Source organism: Rhinoraja longicauda, chromosome 1, assembly GCF_053455715.1.
Source record: "Rhinoraja longicauda isolate Sanriku21f chromosome 1, sRhiLon1.1, whole genome shotgun sequence".
In the NCBI taxonomy this organism is placed as follows: domain Eukaryota; kingdom Metazoa; phylum Chordata; class Chondrichthyes; order Rajiformes; family Arhynchobatidae; genus Rhinoraja; species Rhinoraja longicauda.
The window spans coordinates 86,613,520-86,629,314 of record NC_135953.1 but is presented as its reverse complement, the minus strand read 5'-3'; the positions used below and the strand labels follow the sequence as shown (position 1 = coordinate 86,629,314).

General features: G+C 45.1%; 2 protein-coding genes across 4 annotated transcripts in view; one reads left to right on the top strand and one right to left on the bottom strand.

Annotated features, from left to right (window-relative positions):
- The window catches only part of LOC144594897 (flavin reductase (NADPH)-like), a 36,689-nt gene extending 22,693 nt beyond the window's left edge, over positions 1-13,996 (bottom strand). For 2 of the 3 annotated variants that reach the window (XM_078401822.1, XM_078401839.1), the window contains exon 1: positions 7,349-7,464. The gene's annotated coding sequence lies outside the window, so the exon portion shown is untranslated. Of the gene's footprint in view, positions 1-7,348; positions 7,465-13,914 lie in introns of those variants that run through there. The other variant, XM_078401830.1, reaches the window with a different exon arrangement.
- sdad1 (SDA1 domain containing 1) overlaps positions 13,180-15,795 on the top strand; it is a 49,653-nt gene continuing 47,037 nt past the window's right edge. The window contains exon 1 of the mRNA XM_078401812.1: positions 13,180-13,398. Within this exon, the coding sequence (XP_078257938.1) occupies positions 13,309-13,398 (90 nt within the window). The 5' untranslated portion in view covers positions 13,180-13,308. The remainder of the gene's footprint in view (positions 13,399-15,795) is intronic.

Here is a 15,795-nt window from a genome sequence, read left to right as displayed (position 1 = left end):
AGATGGTGAGAGAAAAATGTACACCAATGTTGGGGAGGGGCAGAGGAAAGAGAGAAGTAGGAAGAAAATGGAGGATTCAGTGGTGGAAGGTGGGGGACTATTACTTGAAATTGGAGAATTCAATGTTCATACCACTGGGTTGTGCGATGCCCAAGCAGAATATGAGGTACTGTTCTTCCACTGGCCAAGACAAAGGCCAGATTGATGGGAGCAACAGTGCTTTTAATTTGGTAAATATGTTCTTAGTATAATTGGTTTGCAGACTCTTAATTTAAAATCCTGTTGGTGTGTGCCCACTGCATAAAATTAAGTGATTTTCCCACCAAGATCTGAGAGACGTGGTGTGTTGTTCTCTGTGTTCCCCTCGGAACTGGGCTGGAACTCTATATGTTAACTATCAGGCTTGTTTATTCCGTGGCTCATGTCACATTTACTATTGATTTTTTTGTAATTTATTCTTTCTTCATCTTGACTGAAACTAAAAAAAATTAAACTTGTATTAACAAATGCAATTAAAGATGATTTATCATTTTTGTTGTTACCCATCTTCTTGATTTATACCTCCAGCCAAAAGCCACACAATAATGTTCATTAATGCTGACCATCTCTTGAATTGCTCATGTTCCAGAACAAAATATGATACAACTTTTGGATAACTAACAGTATAACTGTCACAAAATAGAAAATTTGTTGATGCATAAAGTAGCAATTCTGATTGATCTAGAATTTTGCAATGTAATTCTATTCCTAAGTTTTTCAAATGTAACTTTTAGTTACAATAAATGGGATTGATATAAGGAACTGCAAAGACGTACAGGTATGTAGGTTAATTGGCTGGGTAAATGTAAAAATTGTCCCTAGTGGGTGTAGGATAGTGTTAATGTACGGGGATCACTGGGCGGCACGGACTTGGAGGGCCGAAAAGGCCTGTTTCCGGCTGTAAGTATATGATGATGATGATGATGATGATTGTAATATTTGCTGCTATCTCATTCTAGTATTGATGTAGACTGCTTTAAATTACTCCTTGCACTGCCCTGCATTTAGACTAATGTTTAATGACTAATGTTTCTGAAATTCGGCTATCTTATCGTGGTCTTGTCGTTGGGTGAAGGAACTTTACAGGATTGCTCCAATTATAAATGCTACAATAAGACATGTAACATCGTATTTTGATGATAACATTTCTGTGCAACTTAAAGTTAACTCTGGAAGTGATAAATGCACAGGTTGCCTTGTTCAAACTAGCAAGTCCCCTTTCAATATTATGGTCTTTGTATGGTCAACTTTGATTTGATGTCCAGGATAGAAACAAACTGCAGAGAAGACAAGGTGTTCATTTCTTTGCCACATTAGCTGCTGCACAATACAACCCACGTGACCACTTGCACTCATCACTTTCCCTGACAGCCTGCCCTGGGGATCGCCAATGGGTCAGACATTCTTCCCATTGGTGGGAATGCCAATATATCACAGAGCGAGTCTGGGAATGTTGCACTCGTGGGACATTAAAGAGGTTTTTTTTCTTTTAGATCAAAATTTGCACGTAGAACATTGTATCTGATTTTCCACTTTGTGGAAAAGATGTAATGAATGGTAATATATCCCTACAGTTGGGATACAGGATTATTAGTTTTCTTCTAAATTAGGTTCTCTACTTGAACTCACCTACTTATCACATGCTCTCCTCCACACATTGCTTCTAAAAAACACACTACAACTGTCTCATTGTGCCCCTTTTAAATTTAGATAATACTCGGCTATGTTTTGAAAACTGTCTGCATAATATTTGTCTGTCACACTAAAATCAATCTGTTTGAAAGTATTCTTTTCGCATTTTTACTTTTACGCATATATCACTTCCAGAACAAAAGCAAGATTATATTTTCTGTAAGGCATCAAAGTTCCATTATAGATACGTTTTGTGATGTTGTGGTTTGAGGCTACCCGTAAACAAGGCACGAGTTGTAGTTGCTTTTTTTTGTCCTCGTTATGAGCGATGTGCATGAACTTGACCATTTCATCTAAATGTTCTTCACTGGATCTCTAGTCATGGTGAGAGTTAAATCTTATTTAAACATCAAAAAAAAAGTTGCCAGCAGGCTATAATCATGAAAGTATCACTCACTGTGATAATAGGGCAGCGCAGTGGCACAGTGAAAGAATTGCTGCCTTACAGTGCCAGAGACCCGGGTTTGATCCTGACTACGGTGCTGTCTGTATGGAGTTTGTACTTTCTTCCTGTGGCCATGTGGGTTTTCTCTGGGTGCTCTGATTTCCTCCCAAAGGTCAGATTCCTGCATTAAAGCAGCAGGTTTATAGGTTATTTGGCTTCTGTAAATTGTCCCTAGTATGTAGGATAAAACTGGTGTGTGGGTGATCATTGGTCGGCACAGACTCGGAGGTCTGATGGGCCTGTTTCCAAACAGAATTTATTACTGATTAAATATTTACAATTGACATATATCCAGTTTTTAACAAGGGTCTTGACCCGAAATATCACCCATTCCTTCTCTCCAGAGATGTTGCCTACACCGCTGAGTTACTCCAGTTTTTTGTGTCTATCTCCAGTTTTCACAAAATAGACTTTGTAACAATAGCACCATTAACCAGTCAAGATATTTAGTTTACTTCCTGGTAATAAATCCAGCCTTCATTAAAATGGGAAGATTCCATCTGCAACCTCAAAAATCAATATTAAAATAAAATAATATTAACAATTGTTTCTCCCTTCCACCACACAAATAATCCTTATTAATTTACGATGCTGAATTCCAGAGATAAGTGTCCAACATGACACGGTCATGAAACCTACCAAAAAGCAAGATTGAACCTCGTGTAAATGGGAACAGATGCATATAGGCAGCATTTAGATAGGTCATGGTTGGCAACCTGATCAAAAAAATATCCTATGCCAATTAAAAAAATATATAATTTACACCACAATTTAAACCAAGGGCGGCACAGTGGGGCAGCGGTAGAGCTGCTGCCTTACAGTGCCAGAGACCCAGGTTTGATCCTGACTATTGGTGCTGGCGTTTGTATGTTCTCCCTGTGACTGCGTGGATTTTCTATGGGTGCTCCGGTTTCCTCCCACATCCCAAAGACATTCAGGTGAGTAGGTTAATTAGCTTAAGTTTTTTTTTTTTTTAATTTTTTTTTGCTGATCGCTGGTCAGCGTGGGCTCGGTGGACCAAAGGGCTTGTTTCCGCACTGTATCGGTAAAGTCCAAAGTAAAGTCTATAACCTGAACAGAACATATTCTGAACAGGGTCTGGACTCAGCCCTGACACTAGTTTCACGTTGGCTTAAGCCTTAAAACTGGACCTACATTTCATAACTGTGGTGCTGGTATAAAGTTAAAATATTTCAAACTGAAGTCAAAACTGCCTTATAATTACACCATATCCTTTTTAGAGTCATAGAGTCACAGAGTGAGATTGTAAAGAAAAGGGGGAACCAATGGATGTGGCATATTTGATTTTTCAGAAGGCCATTGGCAAAGTGGTAGTGGAGGCCATTAAACAAGATTAAAGTACAAGGAATGCAGTTGTAGGGCACATCAAGGGTTGGCCGATGAACAGAAAACCAAGAGTGGAATAAATGGGTCATTTTTTTGGTCTAGCTATAACTAGTGGCACACTACGAGGTTTGGTGCTGGCACCACAACTATATCAATGATTTTGGAAGAGAGGACTAAATCTATTAGGGAACAAAACTCCATCAATCCAGCACTTGAAATAGGAATGAGGAGCAACTTATGTACCCAGAGGGTGGTGAATCTGTGGAATTCATTGCCACAGACAGTTTTGGAGGCCGATTCATTGGGTATTTTTAAAGTGGAAAGTGATAGGTTCTTCGTTAGTAAGAGCGTCAAAGGTTACATGGAAAAGGAGGAAAATGGGTTTGTGGGGGAAAAATTGGATCAGCCATGAACGAATCGCAAGGCAGACTCGATGGGCCGAGTGGCCAAATTCTGCTCCTATGACTTGTGGCCTTGTGGTTACTTTGGTGATGCCAGACTAACAGATAATGTGGACTATTGGACATTACCCATTTTGGGGTCAAACAGCATAAACACAGGCCCTAAAGCGCAAATCGTCCATAATGACGAATATGTCCCATCTATGTTCAACCCATCTGGCGGCATTTGACCCATGTTCCCCTTAACCTTTCCTGGTCATGTACCTGTCCAGTTAATACCCAAACACACTTTATTTATTTATTTTCCACATGTTACGCCGTAATATAATATATTTTCTGGTGAATATCTGGTGAATATTTAGGGCGGCACGGTAGCGCAGCGGTAGAGTTGCTGCTTTACAGCGAATGCAGCGCCGGAGACTCAGGTTTGATCCTGACTACGGGTGCTGCACTGTAAGGAGTTTGTACGTTCTCCCCGTGACCTGCGTGGGTTTTCTCCGAGATCTTCGGTTTCCTCCCACACTCCAAAGACGTACAGGTATGTAGGTTAATTGGCTGGGTAAATGTAAAAAAAATAAAAAAATAAAATAAAATAAAAATTGTCCCTAGTGGGTGTAGGATAGTGTTAATGTACGGGGATCGCTGGGCGGCACGGACTTGGAGGGCCGAAAAGGCCTGTTTCCGGCTGTATAGATATGATATGATATGATATGATAATATAGAGCATTGAAAGGGAGCAGGAAACCCAAGTTCCTGACCCCTGATATTCCAGACCAACCCTGGCTCGGACTGCAATCTGGGCTCGTCGAACATTTTCTGTACTAATGACTGAGTCAGATGCTGAACTGATATGGTTTTAAACAAGCAGATACTGTTTTAGCGGTTTCCAATTTTGCCGATATAATAATGCTGCGTGATGATCCTGTGTGTTGGGAGAAGGGTGCAGTGAGAGAATACAGACTAGATGAATGAATGGCAGATGGAATACCACATGGGAAAAATAAAAATGCAGAGCTTTTAAATGATGAAAGAACTGAAGAATATTGGTGATCAGAAGGACCTAGATGTTCTTGGGCTTGAATTGCTATAAATTAAATGCTGGTACTTCAACTAATTAGTATGGTATGCTGGTCTTTATTTTTGCATAGATACAAGACAAACGGTGCAGGAGTAGGCCATTCAGCCCTTCGAGCCAGCACCGCCATCCACTGTGATCATGGCTGATCATCCACAATCAGTACCCCGTTCCTGCCTTCTCCCCATACCCCTTGAATCCGCTCGCCCCAAGAGCTCCATCTAACTCTCTTCGAAGATTATAGTTCAGAGGCAATGACTGCAACTACATTGCATCATCTATTCTCTTGTAAATGTCTACCTTTCAAGTACCAGTTCTCTTTTAAATAGAGAGACAAGGATTACAGATGCCGGTTTCTAAAAAAGACACAAAGTGCTGGAGTAACTCACTGGGTCAGAGAGCAGCTCTGGATTACATGGATTGACAACATTTATGGTAGGGACCCTTCTTCAGCCTGATAATAGTAGGGGGGAAAAGGTGGAAGAGAGGTGGGGACAGAACAAAGCCTGACAAGTAATAGGTGGATACAGGTATGAGGAGTTTGATTTGCAAATGGTTGGACAAAGCCCAGAGATGAAAAGACAAAAGGCTGTGAGACAATAGAGAAGAGGCATGAAATGTGAAGCCAGAGGAAGGGATATGTGGAAGGGAATGGTAGAGGAGGGAAAAGAGGAGCGATATTGTTGAAGAAATTAGTGCATATCCAGGTAGGCCACAGGGAACAGAGGGGGGGGGGAAGGAGGGGGGTTGTCAGTTGGTTACCTAATATTGGAAAATTCAATGTTCACAAAGTGCTGGAGTAATTCATCAGGTCAGGCAGCGTCTCTGGAGAACATGCAAAGGCGTTGTTTAGGGTTGGGACCCTATTTCAGACCGATTGTAGTATACATGGTCTCACCGATGACCACTTATGCCTGCCCTTATCCTCCTCCCTCACCTCCATCCAGGGACCCCAACACTCCTTCCAGGTGAGACAGAGGTTCATATGCACCTCCTCTAACCTCATCTATTGCATCCAGTGTTCCCAATGTAGGCTCCTGTACGTTGGCGAGATCAAGCGACCGCTCCACTGAACTCTTGTGCTTGGTCCAAGACCCACGGGATCTCCCGGTTGCCAACCATTTTAATTCCCCTTCCCATTCTCATACTGATCTTGCTGTCCTGGGCCTCCTCCATTGCCAGAGTGAGGCTATGCATAAATTAGAGGAACAGTGACTCATATTTTGCTTGGGTAGCTTACAACACAGCATATGAACGTTGCATTCTTTAATTTTAGGTAATCTATAAATACCTCCCTCTCCCCTCCCCCCTCCTGCCTTCCTCCATGACAAGTCAGTTAACTAGTTCCACAGTTAGCATGCATCCCTCTTGGGCTCACACCTGTCTCCAATCAACAGGCAGTTTATCAGGGAAATTCCTTGCCCAAGGCCATCTGTTGCCAGCCCCAATTTGTCCAGACATTGGGCAGACCACATTTTGAATATTGTGAACAGTTTTGGGCCCCAAATATGAGGAAGGGTGTTGGTTAGGGTCCCTAGGAGTTTACCAGAATGATCCCAGGGACAATTGGGTTAATGTACGTAGAGCGTTTGATAGCTCTGGTCCTGTGCTGGATGGAGTTTAGAAGGATGAAGTGTAATCTCATTGAAATCTACCGAACATTGAAAAACCTGGAAAGAGTGAATGTGGAGAGGATGTTTCCAGTAGCGGGAGAGTCTAGGAACAGAGAGCACAGCCTTGGAATAAAAGCACGTATCTTTAGAATGAGGAGGAATATCATTAGCCAGATGGTGGCGAATCTATGGGATTCATTGCCAGTCACTGCCACAACAACTGCCGCTTCCAAGATTACTCCCCATGTAAAGATAACCCCCTGGTGCCTTTTTCCGGCCGCAGACTATAATTTGAAACACACTCTTTGTTTCTATTCCCCTCGATCTCAGTAGCGTGTTTAAAGTTAATAATGATTTTTCTTTTACCATGTAAATTGTGGTCATATACAATCCTCTGAAGACCTATGGACAAATTTAAACTACATATTGCTCTTTTTCAGGTGTGGAGGAAGTTATTGCCTTAGATGTCGATTTGGTGTCTTCAAGTATTTTCTGCTTTGGTTTCCGAATTTCAGCAAGGTGATACTTCATATTTGAAAAATAATATTAACAGACCATTTATCAACGCCTGCAAGAATTACTGACAGAAAAGCGCGATCGTTGTTCCTTACTCCTAAATCCATCATGAAATACAAGTTACAGCGTTCAGAAAAGTAATAATCCTTCCACAGCACACATAGTAAAATGTTTCAATGTGTAACAAAATAGACCACGCAGTTTAACACGATATACTCACTTTGTTAAAAATACGCTGTCGCTGAGTTTTCCCCTTGACCGCAGTTGCAAGGGAATGATTGAACTTGTCAAAAGTTTTGTGCACTCTATTTGGAAATCAGTGGCTTTCAATATTGCTTTCAATATTGCTTTCAAAAGTATTGCACAACCAGCTCTTTTATCCGGGTGCTGGAGTCCGAGCCCAACCCCAAAACCTTATCGCCCCGCCTTGTCCAAGGGACCCACTGTATTTACAGTCAACTACAATTCAATTAATTGGCCGGCAGGAAATTACAAGCGTTGTACATTTCCACGATGCCGCAGAACGTATGCAGTGAAGTTCAGCAGCAAAGTTCATTTGTAGTAAGTGACCCCCGTGGAGGAACGCACTCCTGTTGCAGCATGTTCCAAAAGGCATCTCAAAGATTTAACACTGAGGTCGGTTCGGTGAGAACCGCCTTCGGAACAAAAAGCCTGCTCCACCATTTGGTTTTCGCTCTGTAATCTGACTCCATAAAGCCTCCCGGCACCTGCACACCGTAATTTTTATTCACAAAATGCTGGAGTAACTCAGCAGGTCAGGCAGCATCTCGGGAGAGAAGGAATGGGTGACGTTTCGGGTCGAGACCCTTCTTCAGACTGATGTCGGGGGTGGGACAAAGGAAGGGTATAGGTGGAGACAGGAAGATAGAGGGAGATCTGGGAAGGAGGAGGTGAAGGGAGGGACAGAGGAGCTATCTGAAGTTGGAGAAGTCGACGTTCATACCACCGGGCTGCAAACTGCCCAGGCGAAATATGAGGTGCTGCTCCTCCAATTTCCAGCGGGCCTCACTATGGCACTGGAGGAGGCCCATGACAGAAAGGTCAGACTGGGAATGGGAGGGGGAGTTAAAGTGCTGGGCCACCGGGAGATCAGTTGCGTTAATGCGGACCGAGCGCAGGTGTTCAGCGAAGCGATCGCCGAGCCTGCGCTTGGTTTCGCCGATATAAATAAGTTGACATCTAGAGCAGCGGATGCAATAGATGAGGTTGGAGGAGGTGCAGGTGAACCTCTATCTCACCTGGAAAGACTGTTTGGGTCCTTTGATTGAGTTGAGGGGGGAGGTAAAGGGACAGGTGTTGCATCTCGTGCGGTTGCAAGGGAAAGTGCCCGGGGTTGGGGTGGTTTGGGTAGGAAGGGACGAGTGGACCAGGGAGTTACGGAGGGAACGGTCTCTGCGGAACGCAGAGAGGGGAGGGGATGGGAAGATATGGCCAGTGGTGGGGTCCCGTTGTAGGTGACGGAAATGTTGGTGGATGATATGTTGGATCCGCTGGCTGGTGGGGTGGAAGGTGAGAACGAGGGGGATCCTGTCCTTGTTGCGAGTGGGGGGAGGGGGAGCAAGAGTGGAGCTGCGGGATGTAGAAGAGACCCTAGTGAGAGCCTCACCTTTATAGGAGGAGGGGAAGCCCCGTTTTCTGAAGAACGAGGACATCTCGGAAGCCCTAGTCTGAAACACCTCATCCCGGGCGCAGGTGCGGCGTAGACGGAGGAATTGGGAGTAGGGTATAGACTTTTTGCAGGGGACCGGGTGGGAAGAAGTGTAGTCCAGAAAGCTGTGCGAGTCGGTGGGCTTGTAGTAAATGTCCGTCACTAGTCTGTCTCCTGTGATGGAGATGGTGAGGTCCAGAAACGGGAGGGAGATGTCAGAGATAGTCCAGGTATATTTAAGGGCATGATGGAAATTAGAGGTGAAGTGTATGAAGTCAGTGAGTTCTGCATGGGTGCAGGAGGTAGCACCAATGCAGTCGTCGATGTAGCGGAGGTAGAGTTCGGGGATGGGGCCAGTGTACGGCTGGAACAGGGATTGTTCGACGTACCCGACAAAGAGGCAGGCGTAGCTAGGGCCCATGCGAGTGCCCATAGCTACGCCTCTGGTTTGGAGGAAGTGGGAGGAGTCAAAGGAGAAGTTGTTGAGGGTAAGAACCAGCTCTGCTAGGCGGAGGAGAGTGTTGGTCGATGGGGATTGGCTGGTTCTACGGTCGAGGAAGAAACGGAGGGCTTCGAGACCATCCTTGTGGGGGATGGAGGTGTAGAGTGACTGGACATCCATGGTGAAAATGAGGGAGTGGGGGCCTGGGAACCGGAAGTTATCCAGGAGATGGAGAACGTGTGAGGTGTCTTGGACGTAGGTGGGGAGGGATTTAACCAGGGGGGATAGGATGGAGTCGAGATACGTAGAGATAAGTTCGGTAGGGCATGAGCAGGCAGGCACCGTAATTTTTATGTTTGGTTAGAAAAGATCCGCTAACCTCAGTTCAAGTGAACAATTGATCTTGCCCCACCCGTGTGGGCGAGTCTCACATTTCTACCGCATTTTGCTAGTATTGTTACTCGGACGAAACAAAAAGCACAAGATGAATTCAGTGGGCCAGTCAGTATCCGTGGAGGGAATACCGGCAAAATTTCGGGTCAGGACCCTTCTTAGAACTGGTACTGTACTCGGATTTTGAATCTGAAAAAGGGTCCCGACCCAAAACGTCTCTTTCCATTTTCTCCACAGATATTGCGTGGCCGCTGAGTTTCTCCCGCAGTTTGTGTTTGTTTTATTGTTGGAGTGCAATATATCTCTGCACCTACAGGTGGTGAATTTTATGATTGTCGAAGATCAGCTTAAAAACACGGATAAAATTGTTGTGAAAAAAATCAAGTCAATTGTGCTTAAGGTACGAAGTCTGTCGTGCCATGCAACCCGATACAAAGTCACATGGGTAACAATTTTGTCCACAACAAGGATTCAGCACGTTACTGTTGAGAAATCAAACTTGGTTTAACTTTTAGTAGCCGGTTCTGACTTCAAGATAATTTTTGAAGGATCGGGTTGATTTGGGAACAACTGACCAATGTTTTCCAGTCAACGTGTATAGATTTCAACAATGCATTGCTTCATCTTCTAGAAGTTGAACATTGGCTTTACCAACTTCGCACCTTAAACTACAGCTCCCATTTTCTTCTGGTGCATAGGTACTGACAATGCGGAATGGGTGTTTTGACATGGAATAGAATACTTTATTGTCACATGTGACCAGGCACAGTGACATTTTGTGCTTGCATACCCAATGTATACAAATAGCAGCCACCTCCAGCGCTGACAAAGTTACAAAGCATGCCGGCTTCTCCTTGGACTGGGTAACTGTCCATTGGAAATCCATCAGATGGGTGGCCTGCACTAACACTGTCAACATGTTTAACTAAGTCTTTGTCTACACTGCTAGGACACTGGAACATGCTCCACCATGCCAGTGTTTATATTGGTACCCCAACAACATGAACCCCATTCACACTTAATCCACAGCTTCTATTGCCAAGAAGGACGTGTTTGTAGTGCATGAGAACACTTCCATTTGGATGCACAAGGAACAGCAGGCGCTGATTTACAAAAGAAAAACTCAAAGTGCTGGAGTACTTTAGTGGTCAAGCAGCATCTCTGGGGCACGTGAAGTTTCTGGTCGGGACCCTTCTTCTGACTGATTGTAGCAAGGTGGAAAAGCTGGATGAGGTGGCGGCAGCACAAACCCTGGCAAGTAATAGGTGGATACATGTAAAAGGGTTTTATTGGCAGATGGATGAACAGAGGCTAGTAATGAAAAGGAGACAAAAGGGTGTTAGGTAAGGAGAGAAGAGGAGTGAAATGTAAAGTTCGAGGGAGGGATATAGGTAGAATGTTATGGAGGAGAAAATGGAAAGGTGAGCAGATAGTGGGAGATATGGGCGCATACCAGAGTGGGGAACAGGAAGGGGCGGTGGAGGGTGTTACCTAAAATTGGACAATTCAATTCCAGTTTACACATGGTCTCATTCTGGCAATGGAGGAGGTCCAGGCCAAAAGGGCGAGTATGAAAATGGGAGGTAAACCAGTTAACAACCGGGAGACCCAGCAAGTCATGGCAAACCGAGCGCAAGTGTTCAGCAAAACGGTTCCTTAAACATTTTTGGTCCCGCCGCTGTAAATAAGGTTATATCGGGAGCACCGAATTCAGTAGATGAAATTAGAAGAGGTGCATGTGAACCTCTGTCTCACCTGGAAGAGCAGCTGATGGAGTCGCTGAATGGATGTGAGGAAGGAGGTGTAGCGACGTGTTACACTTGGATGTTCCCTTCTAAGTCAATCCCCATTGTGAAAATATTACTATTCCTTCATTGTTACTGTGTCTAACTCCTGGAATTTCCAACCTAACGGCATCGTTGGGTTACCTTCACCAGAAGGGTGTGATCAAGAGTAATTAGGGATGTGCAATAAATGCTGGCCCTGTCAGTGATCCTGGGAAGTGAATATATTAAAGTCTCAATCTGGTGGGACATGATCTTATTAAATGGCAGAGCAGGCTTGGGAAGTCAAGAAGCTACTCCTAATTTATGTCTTTGCATGTTCAAAGTTTTGTTTAATTACTTTTTATCACATCAATTATGTTTTTTGTATTTAACTAGAAATTCCTAAAACATAAAGACCACAAACTAATTGTAGATAATGTCAAAAAAAAAACAAATATAAATTTCAAATAGTAATCCTGAAAAATATTTCACTAATATTAAATACAATAATGTTGATTTAGCAATGAGAATTGAGAATTTACACACCCACCATTACCCCACCAATTTATTTAGCAAAACGCAAAGCGATGGAGCAACTCAGGCAGCATTTGTGGAGGAAATTGATAGGCAACATTTTGGATTGGGATCCTTCTTCAGCCAACTTACTAGTTTACCCAAAACTGGAGGAACAGCGCCCCATATTCCGCTTGGGTAGCTTACAACCCAAGAGTATGAACAATCAACCCAACCCCCCCACCTTTCTCCACAACACCATCCTCTCTCCTGTGCTCCTCCTACTCACGCCTATTTTTCTCCTTCCCTTCAACCTACATCCTTCCTCTAGCTTCACAATTTGCTATTCGTCAATCCTTTTGTCACATCTTTTTCTCATCTGACCTTTTGTCCAACCATTTGCCCACCCCCCTCCCCTCCCACTCACCTGCATTCACCTATTATCTGCCACTACCCCTTGAACCACCCCTTCTCTCTTCCAGCTTTCTCCCTCCCAGCCTCCAACACCAAAAATCTGTATGACCCGACCCGAAACGTCACCCATTCCTTCTCTCCAGAGATGCTGCCTGTCCCGCTGAGTTACTCCAGCAATCTGCATCTATCTTCGGTGTAAACCAGCATCTATCTGTGCAGTTCCTCCCTATACACTTCTCCAGGGGTACACTTTGTTTCATTTATTTTGTGTGTGTTTTTGTGTTTGTATGACTGTTGGCAGGTCAATTTCCCTTCTGGGATAAATAACGTTTGTTATATAAATGAAGTTTTTTTGCCTGTTTATTGTATTGTTTACAGTGGATTATGTTTACATTTTCTGTTGTGCTGCTGCAAGTAAGAAATGAACCTACCTGGGACATATTGCACTTTAATTTCATGTATTTGGTGTTTTATGACTGTTGGCAGATCAATTTTCCCTCCTGGGATAAATAAAGTTCTACCGTGTCGAATCGTGTCGTTTTGTGGAACTTGCAATGTCGAAATAGTGTTGGCTCCGCCGTACGCTGCGTGTCCCAGGCAGCCGCCGTCGGGGGTTGGAACGCGGTGTGCAGGCCAAAGGTACTAGAGGAACAAGATAGACCACTCAACCCTAAAAGCCGTAGTACGTCAAGGCGCCATTTTAGAAGAAAATTTAGCAGAAACATTTAAAAAGAAAAATAACAAAAATCTGTGATTTGGTAGATGAGATATATTCTGCATTTTAATGGTGTAATCACAATTACTGTTCCCCCAAAACGCTGATTACACTGCGAGAGGCAGGTTTTGCTTACTAAAATGGCTCCTTTGCGGACCACATTGTCGGCGATTGCAACGGAGTGGTCCATCTTGTTCCTCTCGTGGCTTTGGTGCAGGCGGCGGCGCCGTGTCCGCGCGCTCCGGGACAGGACGGGACAATCGGCGCCATGTCCTCGAGGAACAACAACAAGCTGCCCGCGAACCTGCCGCAGCTGCAGAACCTCATCAAGCGGGACCCGCAATCCTACACCGAGGAGGTGAGTGCCACAGCCGCCGCCGAGCCTGCACCACCACCTGCTCCAACAGATAGATGCAAAATACTCGAGTCACCCAGCGGCACAGCCAGGGCCAGGCAGCATCTCTACTCTGGAGAGAAGGAATAGGCGACGTTTCAGGTCGAGATCCTGAAGACTTCAGGCTCAACTTCAGTAGAAGGGTCTCGACCCGAAACGTCACCCATTCCTGACCTTCTTTCCAGAGATGCTGCCTGTCCCGCTGAGTTACTCCAGCTTTTTGTGTCTATCTTCGGTTTAAAGCAGTATCTACAGTTCCTTCCCACACTTGCTCGAGCCACAGAAGGCAGCCAGTGGAGGCCAATTCACTTGATGTTTTCAAGAGTTAAATTTAACACTTACAGCTAAGGGAATCAAGGGATGTGGGGAAAAAGCCAGAACGGGCTACAGATTTTGGATGATCAGCCATGATCATATTGAATGACGGTGCGAGCTCGAAGGGACGAATGGCCTCCTGCTACACCTATTTTCTATGTTTACCTGCACCAGCGCCTACTCCAGCACCAGCTCGCCCTCTTCCAATCCCATCACAATCCTTAAACGCACTGCAACGCTATGCCATCCAAATTAAACGTACAGTTTGGAAGTCACGGTTGTCGTACTCCTGCCACGTGAACCAAGCCGTTATCATTAGAGTGTCAGATTTTTTCGTAATTCTCCCAGTTTGCAGATAGACAATAGGTCCAGGAGGAGGCCATTCGGCCCTTCGAGCCAGCACCGCCATTCAATGTGATCATGGCTGATCATTCTCAATCAGTACCCCGTTCCTGCTTTCTCCCCATACCCCCTGACTCCGCTATCCATAAGAGCTCTATCCAGCTCTCTCTTGAATGTATTCAGAGAATTGGCCTCCACTGCCTTCTGAGGCAGAGAATTCCACAGATTCACAACTCTCTGACTGAAAATGTTTTTCCTCATCTCAGTTCTAAATGGTCTACCCCTTATTCTTAAACTGTGGCCCCTTGTTCTGGACTCCCCCAACATTGGGAACATGTTTCCTGCCTCTAACGTGTCCAACCCCTTAATAATCTTATACGTTTCGATAAGATCTCCTCTCATCCTTCTAAATTCCAGTGTATACAAGCCTAGTCGCTCCAGTCTTTCAACGTATGACAGTCCCGCCATTCCGGGAATTAACCTAGTAAACCTACGCTGCACGCCCTCAATAGCAAGAATCTATGGAATAATGTGCCCATCGTATTTTAAGATGTCACGAGCTCAAAAGTGAACGTAGGTCTTGTTTCAGTGCTTTTTAAACTTCAATGTGCATTGCCACCACGCTTTGGTTCAGCGTTCTGATACATAGAACTGTACAATGTGGAAACAAGGAACCATAGATGCTGGTTTACACTAAAAGATAAAGTCCTGGAATAACTCAGTGGGTCAGGCAGTATATCTGGAGAACATGGATAGGTGATGTTTCGGGTCGGGACCCTATTTCAGTGCAGCACCGAAACAGACTCTCCGGCCCATAATATCTGTGTTGAACATGATGCCTTTAAACTAAACTCCTCCCCCTGCACGTGATCCATAGCCTTCCATTTCCTGCATGTCCATGTGCCTCTCTAAAAGTCTCTTTAAACGTCATTATCGTATCTACCTCCACCACTAGCAGCGCGTTCCAGTCACTCACCACTCTGTAAAAAAAAAAACCTGCCCTCAATAGTCAATAGTCGTTTATTTGTTACATACACATAAATGTGTAGTAAAATGAAACATTACCCGCAGTTGAACAATAAGACCAATAAGATTAATCAATAAAAATGCAATAACACATACAATCACAACTAACACGAAACAAAAAGAAACATCCATCACAGTGAGTCTCCTCCAGTCCCTCCTCACTGTGATGGAAGGCCAGAATGTCTTTTTCTCTTCCCTGCCGTCTTGTCCCGCGGTCAGGCTGTTGGAGTTGCCACGTCGGGGCGGTCGGGGCTCCCGATATTGAAGCCCCCGCTGGGCGGTGAAAAAAAATCCCGCGGCCTATTTCAGGCCGCGCCGGATGGTGAAAGGTCCGCGGCGGGCCGACCCAAGCCCCGCGATTCGGGGCGGGCGGACACGTTGCCTCTGCCGCTGCCGGAGCTCCCGATGTCGGCCCCCATCCAGGGGCCTGCGGGCTTCCGACGTCCACGCGGCCCGCGCCGGAGCCTCCGGAGACGAGTCGCAGCCGTTCCCGCAGCATTCGCAGGCAGCCAGCGCCGCAGGTGGTGAGTCCGGACCACGGGCTCTGCGAACCAGAGACCCAGGTGGTCCCAGGTGCATGGCCGGTGGTAGGTGGAGCCCGCCGGTCCCAGGTGCATGGCCGGTGGTAGGCCGCAACGGGAACGGAGACACGGCACAGAACAAAGGTCGCGTCTCCAT